The sequence below is a fragment of the Misgurnus anguillicaudatus genome, chromosome 24 (assembly GCF_027580225.2).
Source record: "Misgurnus anguillicaudatus chromosome 24, ASM2758022v2, whole genome shotgun sequence".
Taxonomy (NCBI): Eukaryota; Metazoa; Chordata; class Actinopteri; order Cypriniformes; family Cobitidae; genus Misgurnus; species Misgurnus anguillicaudatus.
The window spans coordinates 22,769,702-22,788,531 of NC_073360.2; the positions used below are offsets into that span (position 1 = coordinate 22,769,702).

The 18,830-nt window shown below is 40.6% G+C and overlaps 1 protein-coding gene across 1 annotated transcript in view; it reads right to left on the reverse strand.

Annotated features, from left to right (window-relative positions):
• Window positions 1–18,719, reverse strand: part of LOC129438096 (multidrug and toxin extrusion protein 1) — a 28,884-nt gene extending 10,165 nt beyond the window's left edge. Inside the window, 12 exon segments of the mRNA XM_073862652.1 lie at window positions 88–163; window positions 305–413; window positions 607–674; window positions 929–1,042; window positions 3,362–3,459; window positions 3,597–3,694; window positions 3,850–3,894; window positions 9,388–9,430; window positions 10,659–10,807; window positions 11,841–11,909; window positions 13,703–13,804; window positions 13,976–18,719. Coding sequence (XP_073718753.1) covers window positions 88–163; window positions 305–413; window positions 607–674; window positions 929–1,042; window positions 3,362–3,459; window positions 3,597–3,694; window positions 3,850–3,894; window positions 9,388–9,430; window positions 10,659–10,807; window positions 11,841–11,909; window positions 13,703–13,804; window positions 13,976–14,116 — 1,112 coding nt within the window. The 5' untranslated portion in view covers window positions 14,117–18,719.
• Between the last annotated feature and the right edge of the window lie 111 nt (window positions 18,720–18,830).

Sequence of the window (18,830 nt, forward strand, 5' to 3'; positions counted from 1 at the left end):
TAAATTAATTCTGGTAAATTAATGTTAATTTACCGGAATTACTGTGTGAAAGAGACCTATGTCTGTATCTGATTAAACAAAATTTACCTGTCTGACGTAAATAAGAAACCAATTACTGATTTTGTCCCTACTAACACAAGACCTTGCAAAACAGCCAAGACCGCTGAAAAAGAAGCAGGACAATTAAAAGTCTATGTGTCTAGTACTATAAAAACAAACCTCATATCAGCTATTCATGAGTCAAGCTAATAATGTTTATGATGTGCCCTGCCCACCCCTGACTGGAAATGAAGGGTTTGTAAACCTGTGCAGGTGAGCAACACCTTGCAGGTGCGGATTGCACCAGCAGTATCTCCAGCTCCAAGTGCGTTACCCACACGAACACATGCAGCGCCTTGAATCCCCATCGGAAACTGCAATTCCAGGTGTGCGTGTTAGGAGAAAGTGCAAACATAGTAAATAAATTCTGTTCATTTATTCTTTTGGTGAAATTGCTTTGTCTATAGATGATAGATTATGTGTCCCGATTAAGTGTCTTTGGGGGCATTTTTACTGTATGTTCCTTGAGGAACTTCATAAGTAGGAAAAAATTGGGGCTTTATTTACCATGTAGGTTATTAAAGCAAGCATAATAACTGCATGTTGAGCTGCCAGATCCAACTCACTCAGCATGCCTGAAATAGATGTGCACAAATGAATGTGTTTAATAGCATCGAAATGGCCTAAATCCTTCACATAAGCTTACAATAGACCTCAGCAGTTTCCTGTAGCAATCATGCATGAGAAATTAATAACCTAAAACTCCATCAAGACGACATTTATTTAACTGCAGGACATTATTATTTGTCTGTACAGGCAGTTAAATGCATGAAACAAATAGATTAAAGTCAGAGTTTTGTATATCAATGTTAATGATGATTTCCGGCACCTGCTAAGAAACCCCCAACCTCATATATCCATGACTCAAAGCAGAACATCATTGTACTGGGGATGGCAAGTTTCATATATCCATTCCACTCCTGAAGTGATTCACATGACCAGCCTATGATATACAGAGAAAGAGATTGCAGATACAGAAAATTCACACACACACATACACACATAAAAATTCCCTGATGATTTACATACAGATGTTATGCATGAATTTATAAGGGGACAAATTTGTTCCCAAAACTAATAAGACTTCATATTAGTACAGTACCGCAGAGGTACATAATGGTAACAAAATTGGTACTTATCTGTATCTAATGTTAAATATAGGACCTTTTTACCGTCCCACTGACAGCATGGAACCATTTTTTCAGATCTAATATTTCCATTTGGTTTTTGATATTGATTTTATGTTTTGGATGGAAATTGGATTAACATTTTTTAATGTTTGAAACCATAGACTGTAAAAAATATGGACGTAGTATCTGTGATGTCACCCATACAGAGTAGGTTTATGAAGAGCTTTTATGAAGCCAATAGTTGGCAGAGCCAGCTGTTGACATTTTGGCAGTGCATCGCATTACTTGCGGATAACCAAAATGGGCAAAGAGGCGGGACATGGGTGGAGGCAGTGGTATAGTCTAGGTATATGCCGTATACTCACTAGGAATTGTCAAGGATTTTCGTATACCCACTAAAATAGCGTGAGGGTGCGTAAGCATGGTTTTGTGACATTTCAAACGTTTAGTCATAATTTAGATGTGAAGCACTGACCATTAGCATGCTACACTTGCTACTTTAGCGACTTGAAATGCATATACATATTAGGCGATATATTTGGTGTGTTTGACTTCCTGCCGAACTGCGCAGTCCGATCGGCGTATAAAATCAAATTACTATAGCGGCGCGAAAGTGACTGGGGAGCAGACTGGTGTGGCGCCACAAGAACCCACAGGCGAGAGACAGCAAAGTACCGCGAGAGGGATTCCAGTTATCACATGGAGAATCACTCTTGCGGTACTTTGACATCACCAATAGGTCTGCTTAGCGCCAAATGAAGTCGAACCTGCAGTGTAGTTGCTCACGCGACACTGCAAACAAACAGTCCGTGTGGAGAAGTGAACGAGTGGAGCAATGCTGCAACATAAAATTCGGAGAGTTAACAAAGCACATGTGAGTAAATAAAATTTAAATAATCAGTCCAGTTTATTACTTTATCTGGAGGTAAGGCTCCAAATGCAATAAAATAAGCCCGTGTTTATGATGGTTTTTAGCTGCGTTCAGTTCCTCTTTCAGCATCTTTTCTTGTGCTTCACAGTGTTAAACTTCCTTCTCTGTGTTCATTTATATCTACGTTCAAGATGTATATGATCTTAAACTTCTGTGAGGAAATTCATGTCTGCGTTGATGTTCAGTTCAGACTTGCAAATTAAAGATAATTTTCTTGACTTTGGTTTGGGTGTCTAATATTAGGCTACATGATGGTCTTGTAATAATAATTAAGTAAAAGCCTATTTTTATTTTTTACTTAATGCTTGTATTATATGCAAAAAATAAAGCTTTTTATATCAATGACTATGCAAATTAGAGTTAATTCAAGGTCATCTTAAATGTGTATTAATTAAAAACATTTACACCATTAAATTACACATGGTAATGTTATCAATAGTTGTCAGATAATAGCTATTGAAAGAGTGGATATATTTTTCTCCTTCAATGCATGTAGCCACGGATTGAAGATTGTAAACAATTTAATTTTAATAACTTTTGGTCCTGAGTTAAATGTTGATTAACACTAAACCAGTCTAAAATCAGTCCAGTTTCCCCAGCTGTAAACCCATTGGGTGTTAAAGTCTTTTTTTTTCTTATAATAAACTGACATGTTGATAACATATTCAGTTTATGTGTTTATGAGTACACTTTCAGAATGCTCTAAGTTACATGAAGATCCATACGTGTGCATCTGTGAGTGTGGTGCTGCTTATGGGGTGTCGCGCTGGGACGAGTGAGCATAAGGGTGAGAGGGAAAAATCACTCACTACAAAAATCTAGACTACACCACTTGGTGGAGCTGAGGTGCCCGGTTGCTGAAATCATGTCCGCCTTGCTCGACAGTAGTGACAGCAGTGTCAGTTAACCTATCGTTCAAGTGTCACGTCCTTATTTATGCATAACTTTAAGGCTTAATATTATTTTAACATGGGGGTCTATGGAATTGACTCCATTTTGGAGCCATTCTCAAGCAGCCAGTTGCTGAATTGCAGTTTAAGTCACTTCTGTGTTGGCTTTACAATAGAGACCGAAAGGTTGCCCCTTGAATAAAAGGCATAATGTTGTGTTTACAAAATGTGTTATCTACATCAATTGCTTTATTATTATTATAGACGTGATCTTGCATGTCTGCATTCTGGTTTATCGGTTTGTTGCTCACCTCCCCACGTGTCAATGTGTAACTTCTTTCAATGGATATACAAATACAGAAGACCACAAATATAGATCTGGGAGAGGCTGTTAGCAGCAGCGGAGCCACTAAAACCCAGAGAAGAAAAGAGAAAAGAAAAGCGTTGCATATGTAATGACTGGTACTGATGAACCCTGACCAGTACCCTGGTAATCTACAAACATATAGTGAATAAATGACCAGGATGAAAGTCTCTTATACATACTATAATCCAAGGTCCAACCAGTTAAGAAGGATGTAGTTTGTTCCAACATTAGCAATATTGGCCACAATGGCTGCATACATCTGAGGCAAGATCACACCCTGCATGCCCAAAACTGACATAAGTATCATTTGGGTTAACGGTAACTAATTTGGCATTGTATTGCATAGGTCATCATAATCTATACATTAGTAAAGATGAGCCTGAGATCATTCATACAGCAATAATTATGGGAATCAATCAAAAAACTGTATACCTGATTTTGGAGATAGGCGACTTGCAGCAGATGTAAAAACATAGCCTGTGTAAAGTAACAGGAAAGAGATGAATCAAAAGTTGATTATTGAGAAATATTGCTTGACACATGTGTTTATCTTAGTTATCATTATTCGTCTTTGACCTGTATGTAATGTATCATATATCTGTCACGGTAGGAAAATCCATTGTTTTCCTCCGTGTCATGTTTGTGTGTGTGTTGTTCACTTACCCTGCCATGTGCTCGTTAGAGCGATCCCTTTCACCTGTGTGTTGATTGTCTCGCTCCAGCTGTTCATCATTACATCATCTCCATAAAAACTCACCTGACTTTCTGTTCCCTGCCAGATTCTATTGTTTGCTCAGTCTCCGTGTTGCTTGGTTGTTCCCTGTGCTTTGGATTACGTGTTTCAGTTGGATGTGTATTGTCGTCGTCGTCTTCGTGTGGATGTTCCGTGTCAGCCTGGATTTCACCACTGCTCACCACTCCACCAACGTCGCACTCAAAACACCAACTTCCACCGTAGTCATCGTCACCATTGCCAACAACAACACCGGACTGGATTACTTCCGCATTTGACTTTGAATACTCTCTCTTTGTTTATATTTAATAAACATTGTTTCATTTTACACCTGCGTTTGCTTCCGTCTTTTACAAGTCATTACAGAAGAATCTGGCCAACATGGAAGCAGCAGGTGGACAGCCGATCTCCGCGTTGGAGGAGTTTCTCCAGCGATCTCTGGCTCGTATGGATCATCAGGATCAAACCATCGAGGACATGCGGAAGGCCGTCCAGGCAATGGTGGCGAAGGTTTCCGAGCTCTCTCAGCGATCTCCGAACATCACGCCTCCCACTGCGCCACCCATGCCGCCCGCACCATCTTCACCTCCAGGGGGTAGTTTCATCCAGGAACCGAGACTGCCGATCCCGGAGAAATATGCCGGTGAGCCCAACTACTGTCGTACTTTTCTCTCTCATTGTTCTCTACATTTCGCCCAACAGCCCCGGACATTCTCGCTCGAGGAGACCAAAGTGGCGTTCACGCTCTCGCTGCTCTCGGGCAAGGCTGCCCTCTGGGGGACGGCGGTATGGGAAAACCACGACAGCTGTTGTTCCTCGTTCGCCTCGCTTTCCGAAGAAATGAAGAGGGTTTTCGATCGCTCCGTCGCCGGGAGGGAGGCCGCCCGGCTCCTCACGGATCTCCAGCAGGGGGAGCGGTCGGTCTCGGACTATGCCATCGAGTTCCGTACCCTGGTGGCGGAGTGCAGGTGGAACGAGGAAGCGCAGTGGGACCATTTCCTGCATGGGTTGGCGGATCGGATCCATCGAGAGATCATCACGGCGGAATTACCGAAGTCGCTCAACGGTCTGGTGGACTTGGCGATCCGGGTTGACGCACGCCTGTCTACCGTTGCCAGAGGGAAGACTCAAGATCTGCCCCTACGTCAAGCGGAGTCCACGGATCCTCCCATCGAAGTTTCCGCCGGTGGTCTCTCAGATCCGGAACCCATGCAGGTGGGTCGAGCTCGGTTACCCTGGAAGGAGAGGAATCGGCGGAGATCCTTGGGTCTTTGCCTGTACTGTGGTGAGTCAGGTCACCAATGCCAGAGGTGCCCGGTAAAAGACCAAGCCCGATAGTAAAACAGAGGCTACTATCGGGCAGGATCTCCGCACAGAAGACCTCTACTACATCCACTCTCCTTCCGGTGAGACTACGGTGGTCCACTATGTCACACTCGGGGCACGCACTTCTGGATTCGGGGGCGGAGGGCAACTTCATCGACAGCTCACTGGCACGTAAGCTCAAGTTACCTTTCACTGCACTCACCCACCAGATTGCGCCCTTCGCCCTCAATGGACATCAGTTACCCACTATCAAGTACACCACAGCACCTATCACACTCATCACTTCCGGAAACCACACAGAGACTATTTCATTTTTTATTACTGACACTGCTCTCTCTCCCATAGTTCTTGGTCATCCGTGGCTTCATTCCCATAACCCAAGAATTGACTGGAAACTGGGTTCTGTTACCAGCTGGAGCGAGGAGTGTCATAAGTCCTGTCTTGTCTCTGCTTGTGTTTCTGTGTCTGAGTCTGTGTTTCAGGGGAAAGCAGTGGATTTGTCTACCGTGCCCGCGGAGTACCATGACCTGAAGGAGGTGTTCAGTAAGTCGCGGGCTGATTCTCTTCCTCCTCATCGTCCCTATGACTGTGCGATAGACTTATTGCCAGGTACGTTTCCGCCTAAGGGCAAGTTATACTCTCTGTCTGTTCCGGAGATGGAGGCCATGGAGAAATATATTTCTGATTCTCTGGCAACGGGGTTCATTCGCCCTTCCTCATCTCCAGCGGGGGCGGGGTTCTTTTTTGTGGGGAAGAAGGACGGATCCTTGCGACCTTGTATTGACTACCGAGGGTTGAACAACATCACGGTAAAGAATACTTATCCTTTGCCGTTGATGTCTTCAGCTTTCGAGAGGTTGCAGGGAGCGTCCGTTTTCACTAAATTGGACTTACGGAATGCATATCATTTGGTTCGCATCAGGAAGGGGGATGAATGGAAGACTGCGTTTAACACCCCTCGTGGCCATTTTGAGTACTGCGTGATGCCTTTCGGTCTCACGAACTCGCCGGCAGTCTTCCAAGCACTCGTTAATGACGTGTTGCGAGACATGGTAGACCAGTTCATATATGTTTACCTGGATGACATATTGATTTTTTCTTCGTCTCTCCAGGAACATTTGCAACACGTACGACGAGTGCTTCTGCGGTTGTTAGAGAATGGGCTTTTTGTCAAGGCGGAAAAATGCGTTTTTCATGCACAGTCTGTTTCTTTTTTAGGACACATCATTTCGACTGAGGGTGTTCGTATGGATCCTGAGAAAGTTAAGGCTGTGGTAGATTGGCCATCCCCAGAGTCTCGCAAGGCCCTGCAGAGATTTCTGGGGTTCGCCAATTTTTACCGGCGTTTCATTCGCAATTTCAGCCAACTAGCCGCACCTCTGACCGCTTTGACTTCCCCTGGTTTGACGTTCAGGTGGTCAGACGCAGCTGAGGCTGCGTTTGCCAAACTGAAAAGCTGCTTTGTTTCAGCTCCCATTCTTGTAACCCCTGATCGTTCACGTCAATTCATAGTGGAGGTCGACGCGTCAGAGGTGGGGGTAGGAGCAGTGTTGTCCCAGCGAGCATCCTCAGACGGAAAGGTTCATCCTTGCGCGTATTTTTCCCATCGTTTATCTCCTGCGGAAGTTAATTATGACATTGGCAATCGAGAGTTGTTGGCGGTCAAGCTAGCACTGGAAGAATGGCGTCACTGGCTTGAGGGGTCGGGTGTACCTTTCATTGTATGGACGGACCATAAGAATCTCGAATACATTAGAACTGCCAAAAGACTTAACTCCAGGCAGGCTCGGTGGGCATAGTTTTTCGGTCGTTTCGATTTTACACTTTCTTACCGGCCGGGTTCCAAAAACATCAAACCCGATGCTTTATACCGTCTATTTGAGCGTTCCGATCGTACTGCTACTCCCGAGCCCATTTTACCAGAGAAAATCATTATCTCTGCGCTCAGATGGGAGGTCGAATCGAAGGTTTTGACAGCCTTAGAAGGGGTAACGCCTCCGGCTCGCTGCCCACCGAACCGTTTATTTGTGCCGGAAGGGTTACGGTCAGACGTTCTCCAGTGGGGTCATGGTTCCAGTGTTGCTTGTCACCCAGGGGTTAGTAGAACTAGGTTTCTAGTCAAGCAACGATTCTGGTGGCCTGGTATGGCTCGTGACGTCCACGACTTCGTCTTGGCTTGTTCGGTTTGTGCCGTTGGTAAGACTTCCAATCGTCCTCCAGATGGGTTACTTTTACCGCTGTCTGTCCCTTCGAGACCCTGGTCCCACATTTCGCTAGATTTTATTACCGCCCTCCCACCCTCTAGGGGTAATACGGTGATTTTGACCGTAGTGGACCGGTTCTCGAAGGCGACCCATTTCATTCCCTTGCCCAAATTACCATCAGCCAAGGAAACAGCGGTAGCTGTCATTGACCACGTCTTCCGAATACATGGCCTCCCGACAGACGTGGTCTCTGACAGGGGTCCCCAGTTTGTGTCCAAATTTTGGCGAGAGTTCTGCAAATTGCTAGGGGCGACTGTTAGTCTTTCATCCGGGTTTCATCCCCAGAGCAACGGTCAAACCGAGCGAGCCAATCAGGACGTCGAAAGGGTGTTGCGATGTCTGGTTTCCAAGAATCCTTCGTCCTGGTGTCAGCAACTCTCAATTGTGGAGTACGCACACAATTCTCTGCCGGTGTCATCTACGGGCATGTCTCCATTTAAGTGTAGTTTAGGGTACCAACCACCTAATTTTGTCAGTACTGACTCCGAGGTGTCGGTTCCCTCCGCAAACGCACTAGTCCAGAGGTGCCACCGCACCTGGACCAGAGCTCGCAGAGCTTTGCTCCAGGCAAGGTCACGTACCAAGGCCAAGGCCGATCGCCACCGGTCGAAGCCTCCCCGATACGTCGTCGGTCAAAGAGTGTGGCTTTCAACCCAGAATATTCCGATGCGTTCCGTCTCGAATAAACTTGCTCCCAAATTTATTGGCCCGTTTTCTGTTACCAAAATCATTAATCCGGTAACAGTGCGTCTCAGCCTTCCTCCTGCGTACAGGAGGGTTCACCCCGTCTTTCATGTCTCCAAAATTAAACCGGTGATTTCTTCCCGTCTTAATCCGCATACCCCGGTTCCCCCTCCGCCTCGTATCGTTAATGGGGAGACCACTTATTCGGTTAACCGTATTCTGGACTCCAGACGGAGGGGACGCGGATTTCAGTACTTGGTGGATTGGGAAGGTTACGGTCCGGAGGAGAGAAGGTGGGTTCCTGCTCGGGACATACTGGATCACCGCCTTATTGATGAGTTCAATCAACAGGTAAAGCAGGCTGGGAACGCCGAGGGGCGTTCCTAGGGGAGGGGGTACTGTCACGGTAGGAAAATCCATTGTTTTCCTCCGTGTCATGTTTGTGTGTGTGTTGTTCACTTACCCTGCCATGTGCTCGTTAGAGCGATTCCTTTCACCTGTGTGTTGATTGTCTCGCTCCAGCTGTTCATCATTACATCATCTCCATAAAAACTCACCTGACTTTCTGTTCCCTGCCAGATTCTATTGTTTGCTCAGTCTCCGTGTTGCTTGGTTGTTCCCTGTGCTTTGGATTACGTGTTTCAGTTGGATGTGTATTGTCGTCGTCGTCTTCGTGTGGATGTTCCGTGTCAGCCTGGATTTCACCACTGCTCACCACTCCACCAACGTCGCACTCAAAACACCAACTTCCACCGTAGTCATCGTCACCATTGCCAACAACAACACCGGACTGGATTACTTCCGCATTTGACTTTGAATACTCTCTCTTTGTTTATATTTAATAAACATTGTTTCATTTTACACCTGCGTTTGCTTCCGTCTTTTACAAGTCATTACAATATCATAAAGTAAATAATATCATTTTGCACACAAGAGGAAATTATGCAATTTATTATGACTCACAGGAACAGCTGGCAGGTAAAAAATCACATAGAGTTGAGCTATCCTATAAAGAAACACATTTGTTACCATGAAATAGACCAACAGGTGCCCAAAACAAATTTAAGGAGGATCTTTAACACAACAGAAATAAATCTTCACTGCAATTTTATTTTCTTCTGTATGACATCTATTGTGAATCAAGTGTGAAGTGTGTCTGTCTGGACATGTTAAAATGCCTCATTTACCTGGAATGTAGCAACTCTGTCTGTCTATCAATTTATAAAATGAAGATGTTTGCTATGTTATTTTATGCCTATAGGAAATGTCTATTCTTGAGACCAACCATGAAGTTGAAAACATGAATGATCTAATTTATTCATTTACAACATTTGAAAAGTAGCATAGCTAGAAAACTAGAAACCAGGAACCATTTTTGCATAAAGGTGTTGTATAGTAGTCATCATCACACACAACATCTTTATGAATGTAAGTCTCTTTGCATATGTCTTTATTTTTGAGCTATAACATTTGTATCTAGGTTAGCAACTTCACTACTCAAATCACTGTAAAATGATTTTATGGCTTAGTAAATTCTATTTAAAAAAAGAATTCTTGTTTTTTAACCAAATTCTAGTAAAAATAACACAAAAAGGTGATTAATTTTAAATTAACACATTATTTAGTAAATTCAACTAAATTGTATCAAATTTGTAAGAAGGAAATTAAATTAATAATTTAGTAAATATAACTAAGGCCCTGTCCCAAATGGTGCACTTCATGTGGACTTTCGGTCTCGTGGCCTTAAATTACATCTGCTCCTTTTGCAAGTGTACTCATCAGTGCCCCCTTGATGCAGTCTTCGGCGAAGCCCGAACTGCAGCAGGCTTTGGGCCCTTTACCAACCCAGAAGTCCTTGCGAAAGAGTACACTGACGGGGCAACTTCTCTTCGTATTTCTGGCGTGATGCTCGAGTCTGTCCCAAAATACGACTCCGGTGCACCCATATGGACTCACATCAAGGGTCCCTAAAGTCGGCACTACATGATTTCATCAAAGTGTGGACTCTGAGGAAGTCCACAAGTCCGGAGTGGCCATTTGGGACAGGGCAAATCTAGGCAGTGGACTAAAAATAATAGGCTGTTTTTACTTAAAAATATAGCGCATCATTTTTGCATGCACTTTTTAAAGTAAATACAGCCTTTAAAAAATGATGCAAAAATTATGCACTGTATTTTTTTTAATCCAGCATATTATTTTTTTCAGTGTAGTTAAATAAGCAATGAATGAGTCACCTGGCCACCTCTCGGTCCTGACCCAGCAGAAGAAGAATGGGACGGGTGTTGATGAGTAAAGCCCAACAGGGCAGACAGAAAAGTAGGAGAATCAAGACGCTTCTCTGAAGGATGACACCAACACGCAACATGTTTTTCCCACCAAAGGTCTGATAAGAACATGAGCTCAGATGTATTATTTAAATCACACACACACACACACACACACACACACACACACACACACACACACACAATTTTGTGGTCACTTATGCTGCGTGCATGCCAAACGCAAAGCATTGGATTTCTCTCCTTAGATTACTTACGAGAACTTCGTGTCAAGCAAATTTTTCACTTGAGTTGAATATTTTCAACTTGTGCGAAGACACGTTGAGGCAAATAGCGTTACCAGAAAATATGTACTAAAAATACATTTGAAAATATGTTTCACCAATATATTTTTTGGCCATTTTATGTTACAATGTAAACATAACAGGTTTGAAAAGATTAAAATGAAACATATTTTTAACATGCAAAAATACTTACAATTTTATACATACTTATACATTTGATACTTACACCTTACATATTTTGGCCAGGAAAAATTGATTTTTTCCGGATGTGTTGCAAAATTTGAAATGTAGGCTATTTGTTGCCCCTAAAATACATATATGTTACTATATAAAACTTATAATATATATTTCAAATTCAAAAATATATTTAATTAAGCTTTACTTTCTATAAAATGTATTTAGCATATATTTAAAAAATATATATATGTTTTTATTTTGGTATATTTTGCGGCACCCAATTCCTGTCTTTGCATCGACTTTGCGTTCGGTGTGTACGTCTCATAAGAAATAAAGGTACAAAGTTATCACTGGGACAGTTCCTTTTAAAAAGGTCTTAATATGTATTATTTTGGTACAGATATGTACCTTTGAGGTACCAGTATGCACCTTTCAATGTTACAAAAGTGTACCATCACGGGATAACTTTTGTACCTTCTTGTACCTCTATTTCTGAGGGGGCATGCGATGCTCTTTAAACAGTACTGATAGAGTTCCTATATGTTCTTTAGAAGCTTAATGCAATGCTATTCTTTAATAGTCATTTTTATACATTTTTATTAATATTCTGTGTTTTTATAAAAATCCTATTTTGGCACAATTTAAATGTTTTTCCTTGCATAACTCTGTTTACCTGAGATATTAGAGTATGAGCTGCTAATGCCAGGCCTCCTCCTGTAGCCGCTGTTGTGATGTTTATTGTCTGAAATAAGAATAACAAACCCCTCAGCTATGTTAATAACAACTTCAAAACCCCTACTTAAAGCATTCAGAGCTGAACTTTCATGGTCTGAACCAGTAGCCTAGCCAGAAAAGAGACTCTGGGTGTGCATCTGAAAATCTGGGTGTGCCACATTTATTGCATATTAGCCTACTGTGCAAAATTATTAACCATGAGCATTTAACCATGCTATAATGGCACAATATAGTGGATTTCTATTTCTGTGCCTTGAGATATGATTTATAATGTTGAGTGATGGATGTCACAAAACTGCCAGCCAGATTCAAACTGCTTTTGCGCGTTGGTTGGCACTGAGCCAGAGATGGACGTGGTTGCCCGGCGACGTCATCACTGCTTGCGCATGCACAGGGACGTTGCACAAGATCTCGGGACCTATGCATAGGCAGTCATGATGGGCCCCATGCCCTACCCCCATAATACATTCCAAGCTAAATATTTAACGTTAACTGCAGTAATTCGGTAAAAGTTTTTCAGGAAATCTAAATTACGTGATAAACCTTAAAGCGTAACTAAACCCCTGTTCAGAGCCTGACTCCACCCACTGGCAATATTTGAAAAATGCAAGAAAAGTGGGCAGATCCCAACAGAGATAGAGGGGACGAACTAAGCTCGTACCAAGTGTGTGGTGAGATCGTAACAAGGGCGTGGTGAGCTTGAACCTGCTTACGTCACGAGTCATTTTTGGGACCCAACATCCAATAGGAAAATTCAACTGCAGTAGCCACCGTTCAACCTGAAGAGGGCAGCACTCAGACGTTTTTACACCATATATTGTAGTATTGAAACACTTTACATCCAAATGTCAAAAAACTTACTAAAATCAATGAACAGCACTAATAAAGCCCCATTCTTACAGATCATTAACTAAAAAAAGGTGGTTTAAGGTTTAGTTACTCTTTAAACTTACTTCAAATAGCAGAGCTCAACATAAACATGGAGTAATTCAGTAAAACTTTATTACGAAGTTACAGAAGTTAGTCAGTCAGTTTAAGACATAAAGTAACCAATTGTTTACTATGAAAATCACTAATACATCTATGCATATGAGCATTTTAAGCCAAAAAGATGCGAACATGAAGTCGTTTAAGCTCTGGCTGTGCATGCGCGCTGTCGGTGGGAATGATGCGCGTCGCACTTTCAAGTTCAAGGTGGCAATCCAGTCCAAACTACTAATAATCATACAGTAGCCTATGAAGATCACTTCAAGAATAAAACATTGTGTTGGGTTTTGTTGTAAAAAGAAATGCTAATCTTAGACTTTTTTCTGTCCACAAGCCAATTACTATACACACATTCCAGCCTATATACGCTGAAATCATATTAGCAATTTCACTCACATCATTTAAAAGTAGACATTCCAAGCATTATATAGACATATCTTTTGTTTGTATGACAAGAATTAATAAAAGAAAAACGTAATAAAACGAATAGCGTACATCTGTGTGTCACGTGATAATCCTGACGCGTCGCTATGGATACAAGGGGTCAGTTAAAATATTTTTAACGGATAAAAGGGTTGATTTTAATAATATATTCTAAGTAAACAACAATAGCAAAAGTTTAGTAAACATTTTTAGTGAGAGTATAAAAAATTATTCTGCACCCATTTTAAGGTGTGCCAGCTGCCACTGTGGGTGGCACCGACACATTCTGGCACACCCGTGAACATTATAACATTAAGCTAATTTATGCATTTTATACACGGATGCTTTATGCAAATAGGGGAAGAATAAAAGACTGAAACATAAACTCACAGCTGAAGCCATCCCATAACCAGCCAGCACACTGTTTCCCAGACGACCACAAAACATTGTTATTACAAATGGCAGAAGAAAAGTCAAAATGCGTGACGTGACCTGTAATGACAGATTGAAGTATTCACAGTATACTCATATAAATACAAATAAGCCCCCTTTTAATAGTTTGCTTTCCAGTCTTAAACTAACACAAATTTATTAGTTTCAAAATATTTGCATAATCATTATTACTGTATATTCAGTTTCAAATGTGTGAGAAAAAGTTCATACCAACGGTCCAGTCATGCACAGGATGTGGTAAAGCTCCTCTCTATATACCAGAGGGATGCAACGCCTTATGGATCGACAGCAAAACAGTTTGGAAGTGGACTCCATTGAAGTAGCTTCAGTACTGGGACTTGAAACGTCCATTATGTCCTTAGACCTGATCTGAAGTGACTCCACCACTGCAGCTGTGCATCTCTCTGGTCACTGTGGCAAAGTATCACCATCTTAAAAGCTTACTGATTAGATGAAGTCTGCAATGCTTAGTTTAAATTCTGCATAGACTAACCAAAAACAGTAATAGAGACCACTACTCACTGACAGAAAAAAGGTACAAAGGTACCCTTTCAGTTGCTGGGGTGGTACTCTTAAAGGTTCAGTTTGATACCTTTATGGGTATACAACACGTTGAAATGCTGTACTTTTTGGACAATATTATACCCTAAAGACACATTGTGTACCAGTTAAATTTCAGGGGTGCAAAACAGTTAGCTGTACCTTTAAAGGTACACTATTGTAATTGTATGTTAATGCAGAATAAAAAATAAAAACCTTTAAAGGTACACAATTAGATCCTTAAGGTACAGCAATGTACCCAAAAATGTACAACATGTAAACATTTTTTGTTTAGTATACATGTACAGGTACAAAACACAACCCCAGCGACAGAAAATGTGCAGTTTTGCACCTTTTATTCTGGCAGTGTTCAATACCTCATGAGATAACTAAATTTTGTTTGGAATCATCAGTTACAGCCTGTCTGAAGTAAGACAATTGTTTCTTTAACAGTATCATTTACTGAATTTTTAGTATATAATACTATTACTATTTACAGTACAGTACTGTATGTGATTTACAACTAAGGTGGTTTAAAGGGCTGTATGACAAAGAAAAACAATAACACAGCACTTGCAATATAACTTAGTATAAATAAAGGTGCACAAAAATATTGACAGAGCAGTAATATAGCATAATAAACTTATTGTGGATAGCGTAATTAATATTTTCTGATTTGATTGTACACTCTTAGAAAACAGGTAAAACATTTTTCACTGGGGTGGTACCCTTCTCAAAAAGTACACTTTTGTATGTAAAATGTGCATATTAGTACCTTAAAATAATAAAAATAATAATGCATTTTATTTAAGGCGCCTCAAGGTCAATGTACAACAAGAAGCAACAATAACAGAAATAAACAACAGTGTCAATAAAAAACAGGAATAAAAAGCTACTAGACTTGAGTGCACAAAGTAATCAAGGAAGATAAGCGGTTCTAAATAAGTGAGTTTTAAGTTTGACTTTTAATTGATCTAATATGTCTGTATATATCGGTTTATATCTGTACCTAAATGATACATATTATGATATTTTTTGATCACAGTTTAAGACAACGGTGAGATATTTTCTGAAACTAAAAATTTTAATTTTCTCTCCATTTTATCTCATTACTGTCTAGATAAAGACACCAAAGATGTTGAAGGTTAGAATTAAATGAAAAACCTCAAAAATATGTCAAATAAAAATCACACAAAACCATTTTAGTGTAGTTTTTATAAAGAGTTAAATCATTATGCTAAATCAATCTTATTTACGTTTGTTCTTCTGTAAACCTCTCTAATTGTTTTTAATGTGACATTTACATTCACCTCATTCTGCAGATTTCATTTTCCCCATCAGATTTAGAGTATTGTCAAGGTGTGATCATCCACTAATTACATGGGATGCGGTGAGGAGAGAGACCTGGGTCTCCATGGTAACCGTGGGATTACCGTGTGATGTTGTGGTTTATGAGAAAACCCAAATGCATGATTTAGGCTGAAATGTTGTGGCATTGTTGTCGTATTATGCCAATATTTATTTGCTGTATTCATTGTAGCATGTTTGAGGTTTACTATCTTTACAAAAGACAAAGTATTTCTCCAGTATACTGTCCACAGAGGCATCACAAACTAATTGCTTTGCGGAGCAGTGAAGGTGACAGACAATGATATATAGCAATATTTCAGATGATGAAATTCTGCAGATTTGGTATTTTTTGTATTTATTTTTCGCTGGTACCCTTAGCTTATCTTTCCAAATCAATATTTCCTCACCTGTTTTGATGTGTAGTGTATGTGACCTACACTCACCTAAAGGATTATTAGGAACACTATACTAATACTGTGTTTGACCCCATTTCGCCTTCAGAACTGCATTAATTCTATGTGGCATTGATTCAACAAGGTGCTGAAAGCATTCTTTAGAAATGTTGGCCCATATTGATAGGATAGCATCTTGCAGTTGATGGAGATTTGTGGGATGCACATCCAGGTCATGAAGCTCCCGTTCCACCACATCACAAAGATGCTTTATTGGGTTGAGATCTGGTGACTGTGGGGGGCATTTTAGTACAGTGAACTCATTGTCATGTTCAAGAAACCAATTTTAAATGATTTGAGCTTTGTGACATGGTGCATTATCCTGCTGGAAGTAGCCATCAGAGGATGGGTTGGTGGTCATGAAGGGATGGACATGGTCAGAAACAATGCTAAGGTAGGCCGTTGCATTTAAACGATGCCCAATTGACACTAAGGGGCCTAAAGTGTGCCAAGAAAACATCCCCCACATCATTACACCACCACCACCAGCCTGCACAGTGGTAACAAGGCATGATGGATCCATGTTCTCATTCTGTTTACGCCAAATTCTGACTCTACCATCTGAATGTCTGTCCAATTTTGGTGAGCTTGTGCATATTGTAGCCTCTTTTTCCTATTTGTAGTGGAGATGAGTGGTACCCTGCGGGGTCTTCTGCTGTTGTAGCCCATCCGTCTCAAGGTTGTGCATGTTGTGGCTTCACAAATGCTTTGCTGCATACCTCGGTTGTAACAAGTGGTTATTTCAGTCGCTCTTTATCAGCTTGTATCAGTCGGCCCATTCTCCTCTGACCTCTAGCATCAACAAGGCATTTTCACCCACAGGACTGCCTCATACTGGATGTTTTTCTCTTTTCATTCTTTGTAAACCCTAGAAATGGTTGTGCGTGAAAATCCCAGTAGCTGAGCAGATTGTGAAATACTCAGACCGGCCCGTCTGGCACCAACAATCATGCCACGCTCAAAATTGCTTAAATCACCTTTCTTTCCCATTCTGACATTCAGTTTGTACTTCAGGAGATTGTCTTGACCAGGACCACACCCCTAAATGAATTGAAGCAACTGCCTTGTGATTGGTTGATAATTGCATTAATGAGAAATTGAACAGGTGTTCTTAATAATCCTTTTGGTGAGTGTATGTGTCAGTGTTTTGTATTTTGTTGGTGCTGTACACAAAGTGGGCTCTTAAAACCCTCTCTGCCCACTGTTGACTATTTCTGTCAGGTGTAATGTATTGGTCCCTCTGTACAGCATTTAGAGTCACCAATGAAAATAACATGAATACAGATCAATTTTCGCCTTCTCCTGTCCTTTCAACAGTATGTCATCTGTTGGCAGCTAAGAAAAAGTCATTTTTCCATCATAATGTATTGATGCTATACATATATATATTAAATAAAAGAAAAGTATAAAAAACTGCAGTAAAGATATTACTACTGGTTTAAGGGAAAATGGCTGTTGTTTTCTGGTTAATAGTCTGGAAGGACAGATGATGACATTAAATGTGTCAGTCTGTACACTGTAACCTTGAATGTTAGGACAGGTGTATTCTGTCTCAGGACAGCAGGGTGCATTTATGTCTCAACAAAGAGCTTTTCTACTGTGTCTGTACTGTGGATTTATTTGATTAGCAGAACATACATAATTTTACTGTAAAAAGGTTCGCTCAACTCAAAAAGGTAAGTTATCTGGTTACGTGGAGTTAACTCAACAATATTAGTTGACAATTTTTAGAGTCAACTATATTTAACCTCCTAAGATCTGGATGTCCACAAACAGTACGTGGACATTACATTTTTTGTTGTGTGCACCAGAATACTTCATTCTGTGTAACTGGAACTTGTTGTACACAAACATGGACAATGCTTCAGTTCAATGAAAAATATTTGGTTATTAAATCTATTGGTTCATCAAAATAGCTGGAAGAAATCTGAAAAACAAAGACAAACCAAAGCTCAGGTCTTAGGAGGTTAAGTCGAATCAACTCAGCAACCAAGTAACTTGGTTTTTTTAAGTGCATGGTAAAATGCAGCATTTTTTTTTTAAAAATGAACATATATTTTTATGTTACTTTAACTTAACCAATTAAGCTTTATACTTGTTTTTATAAGTTATGTCACAGGTTTATCACAGGTCTAAACTGAATTGACTTACCAAACCAAGTTGTTTTAACTTCACACTGCATGTTTTTTTTTTAAGTGTGTATGATTTCACTTTTATAGGTTGTCCTGATTTGGTAGCAATTTAACCAAAAAATATATTTATAATTATCTGTAAGAAAATACATATCCACTTATCTTGTTTCCTATAATTTTACTATGACTTTCTATACCATAAATCTTGAGAGAGAAAAATGAAATGTTGCCCTTGATTCCCTTACAAGCTCAGTCAAACTTGACAAAAACATCAGTAAGCATTGCAAGTGCAATTTGAACAGTTTAACATGTTGAAGCAACCTCTTCTGGAAGTCTAAAAGAGACACATGTGAGGTATTTTCCTCATATGAGACACAAGAGTCCTTCACTAGTCTCATTGCTGTTTTGCAGAAACAAATGAAATACTAAAGAGATCAGATCTATTACAAGCAACACTAAAGCTTAAAAAATATTTTTTATCAAATTAAGACTGATGTTGAATTGATTATAAAAGGGGAAGTTGTGGTAAGGTTCGAGTCCAAAGTAATATTTGCCTTATTTAACACTTCAGGTAAAGGCACATTGAGATGA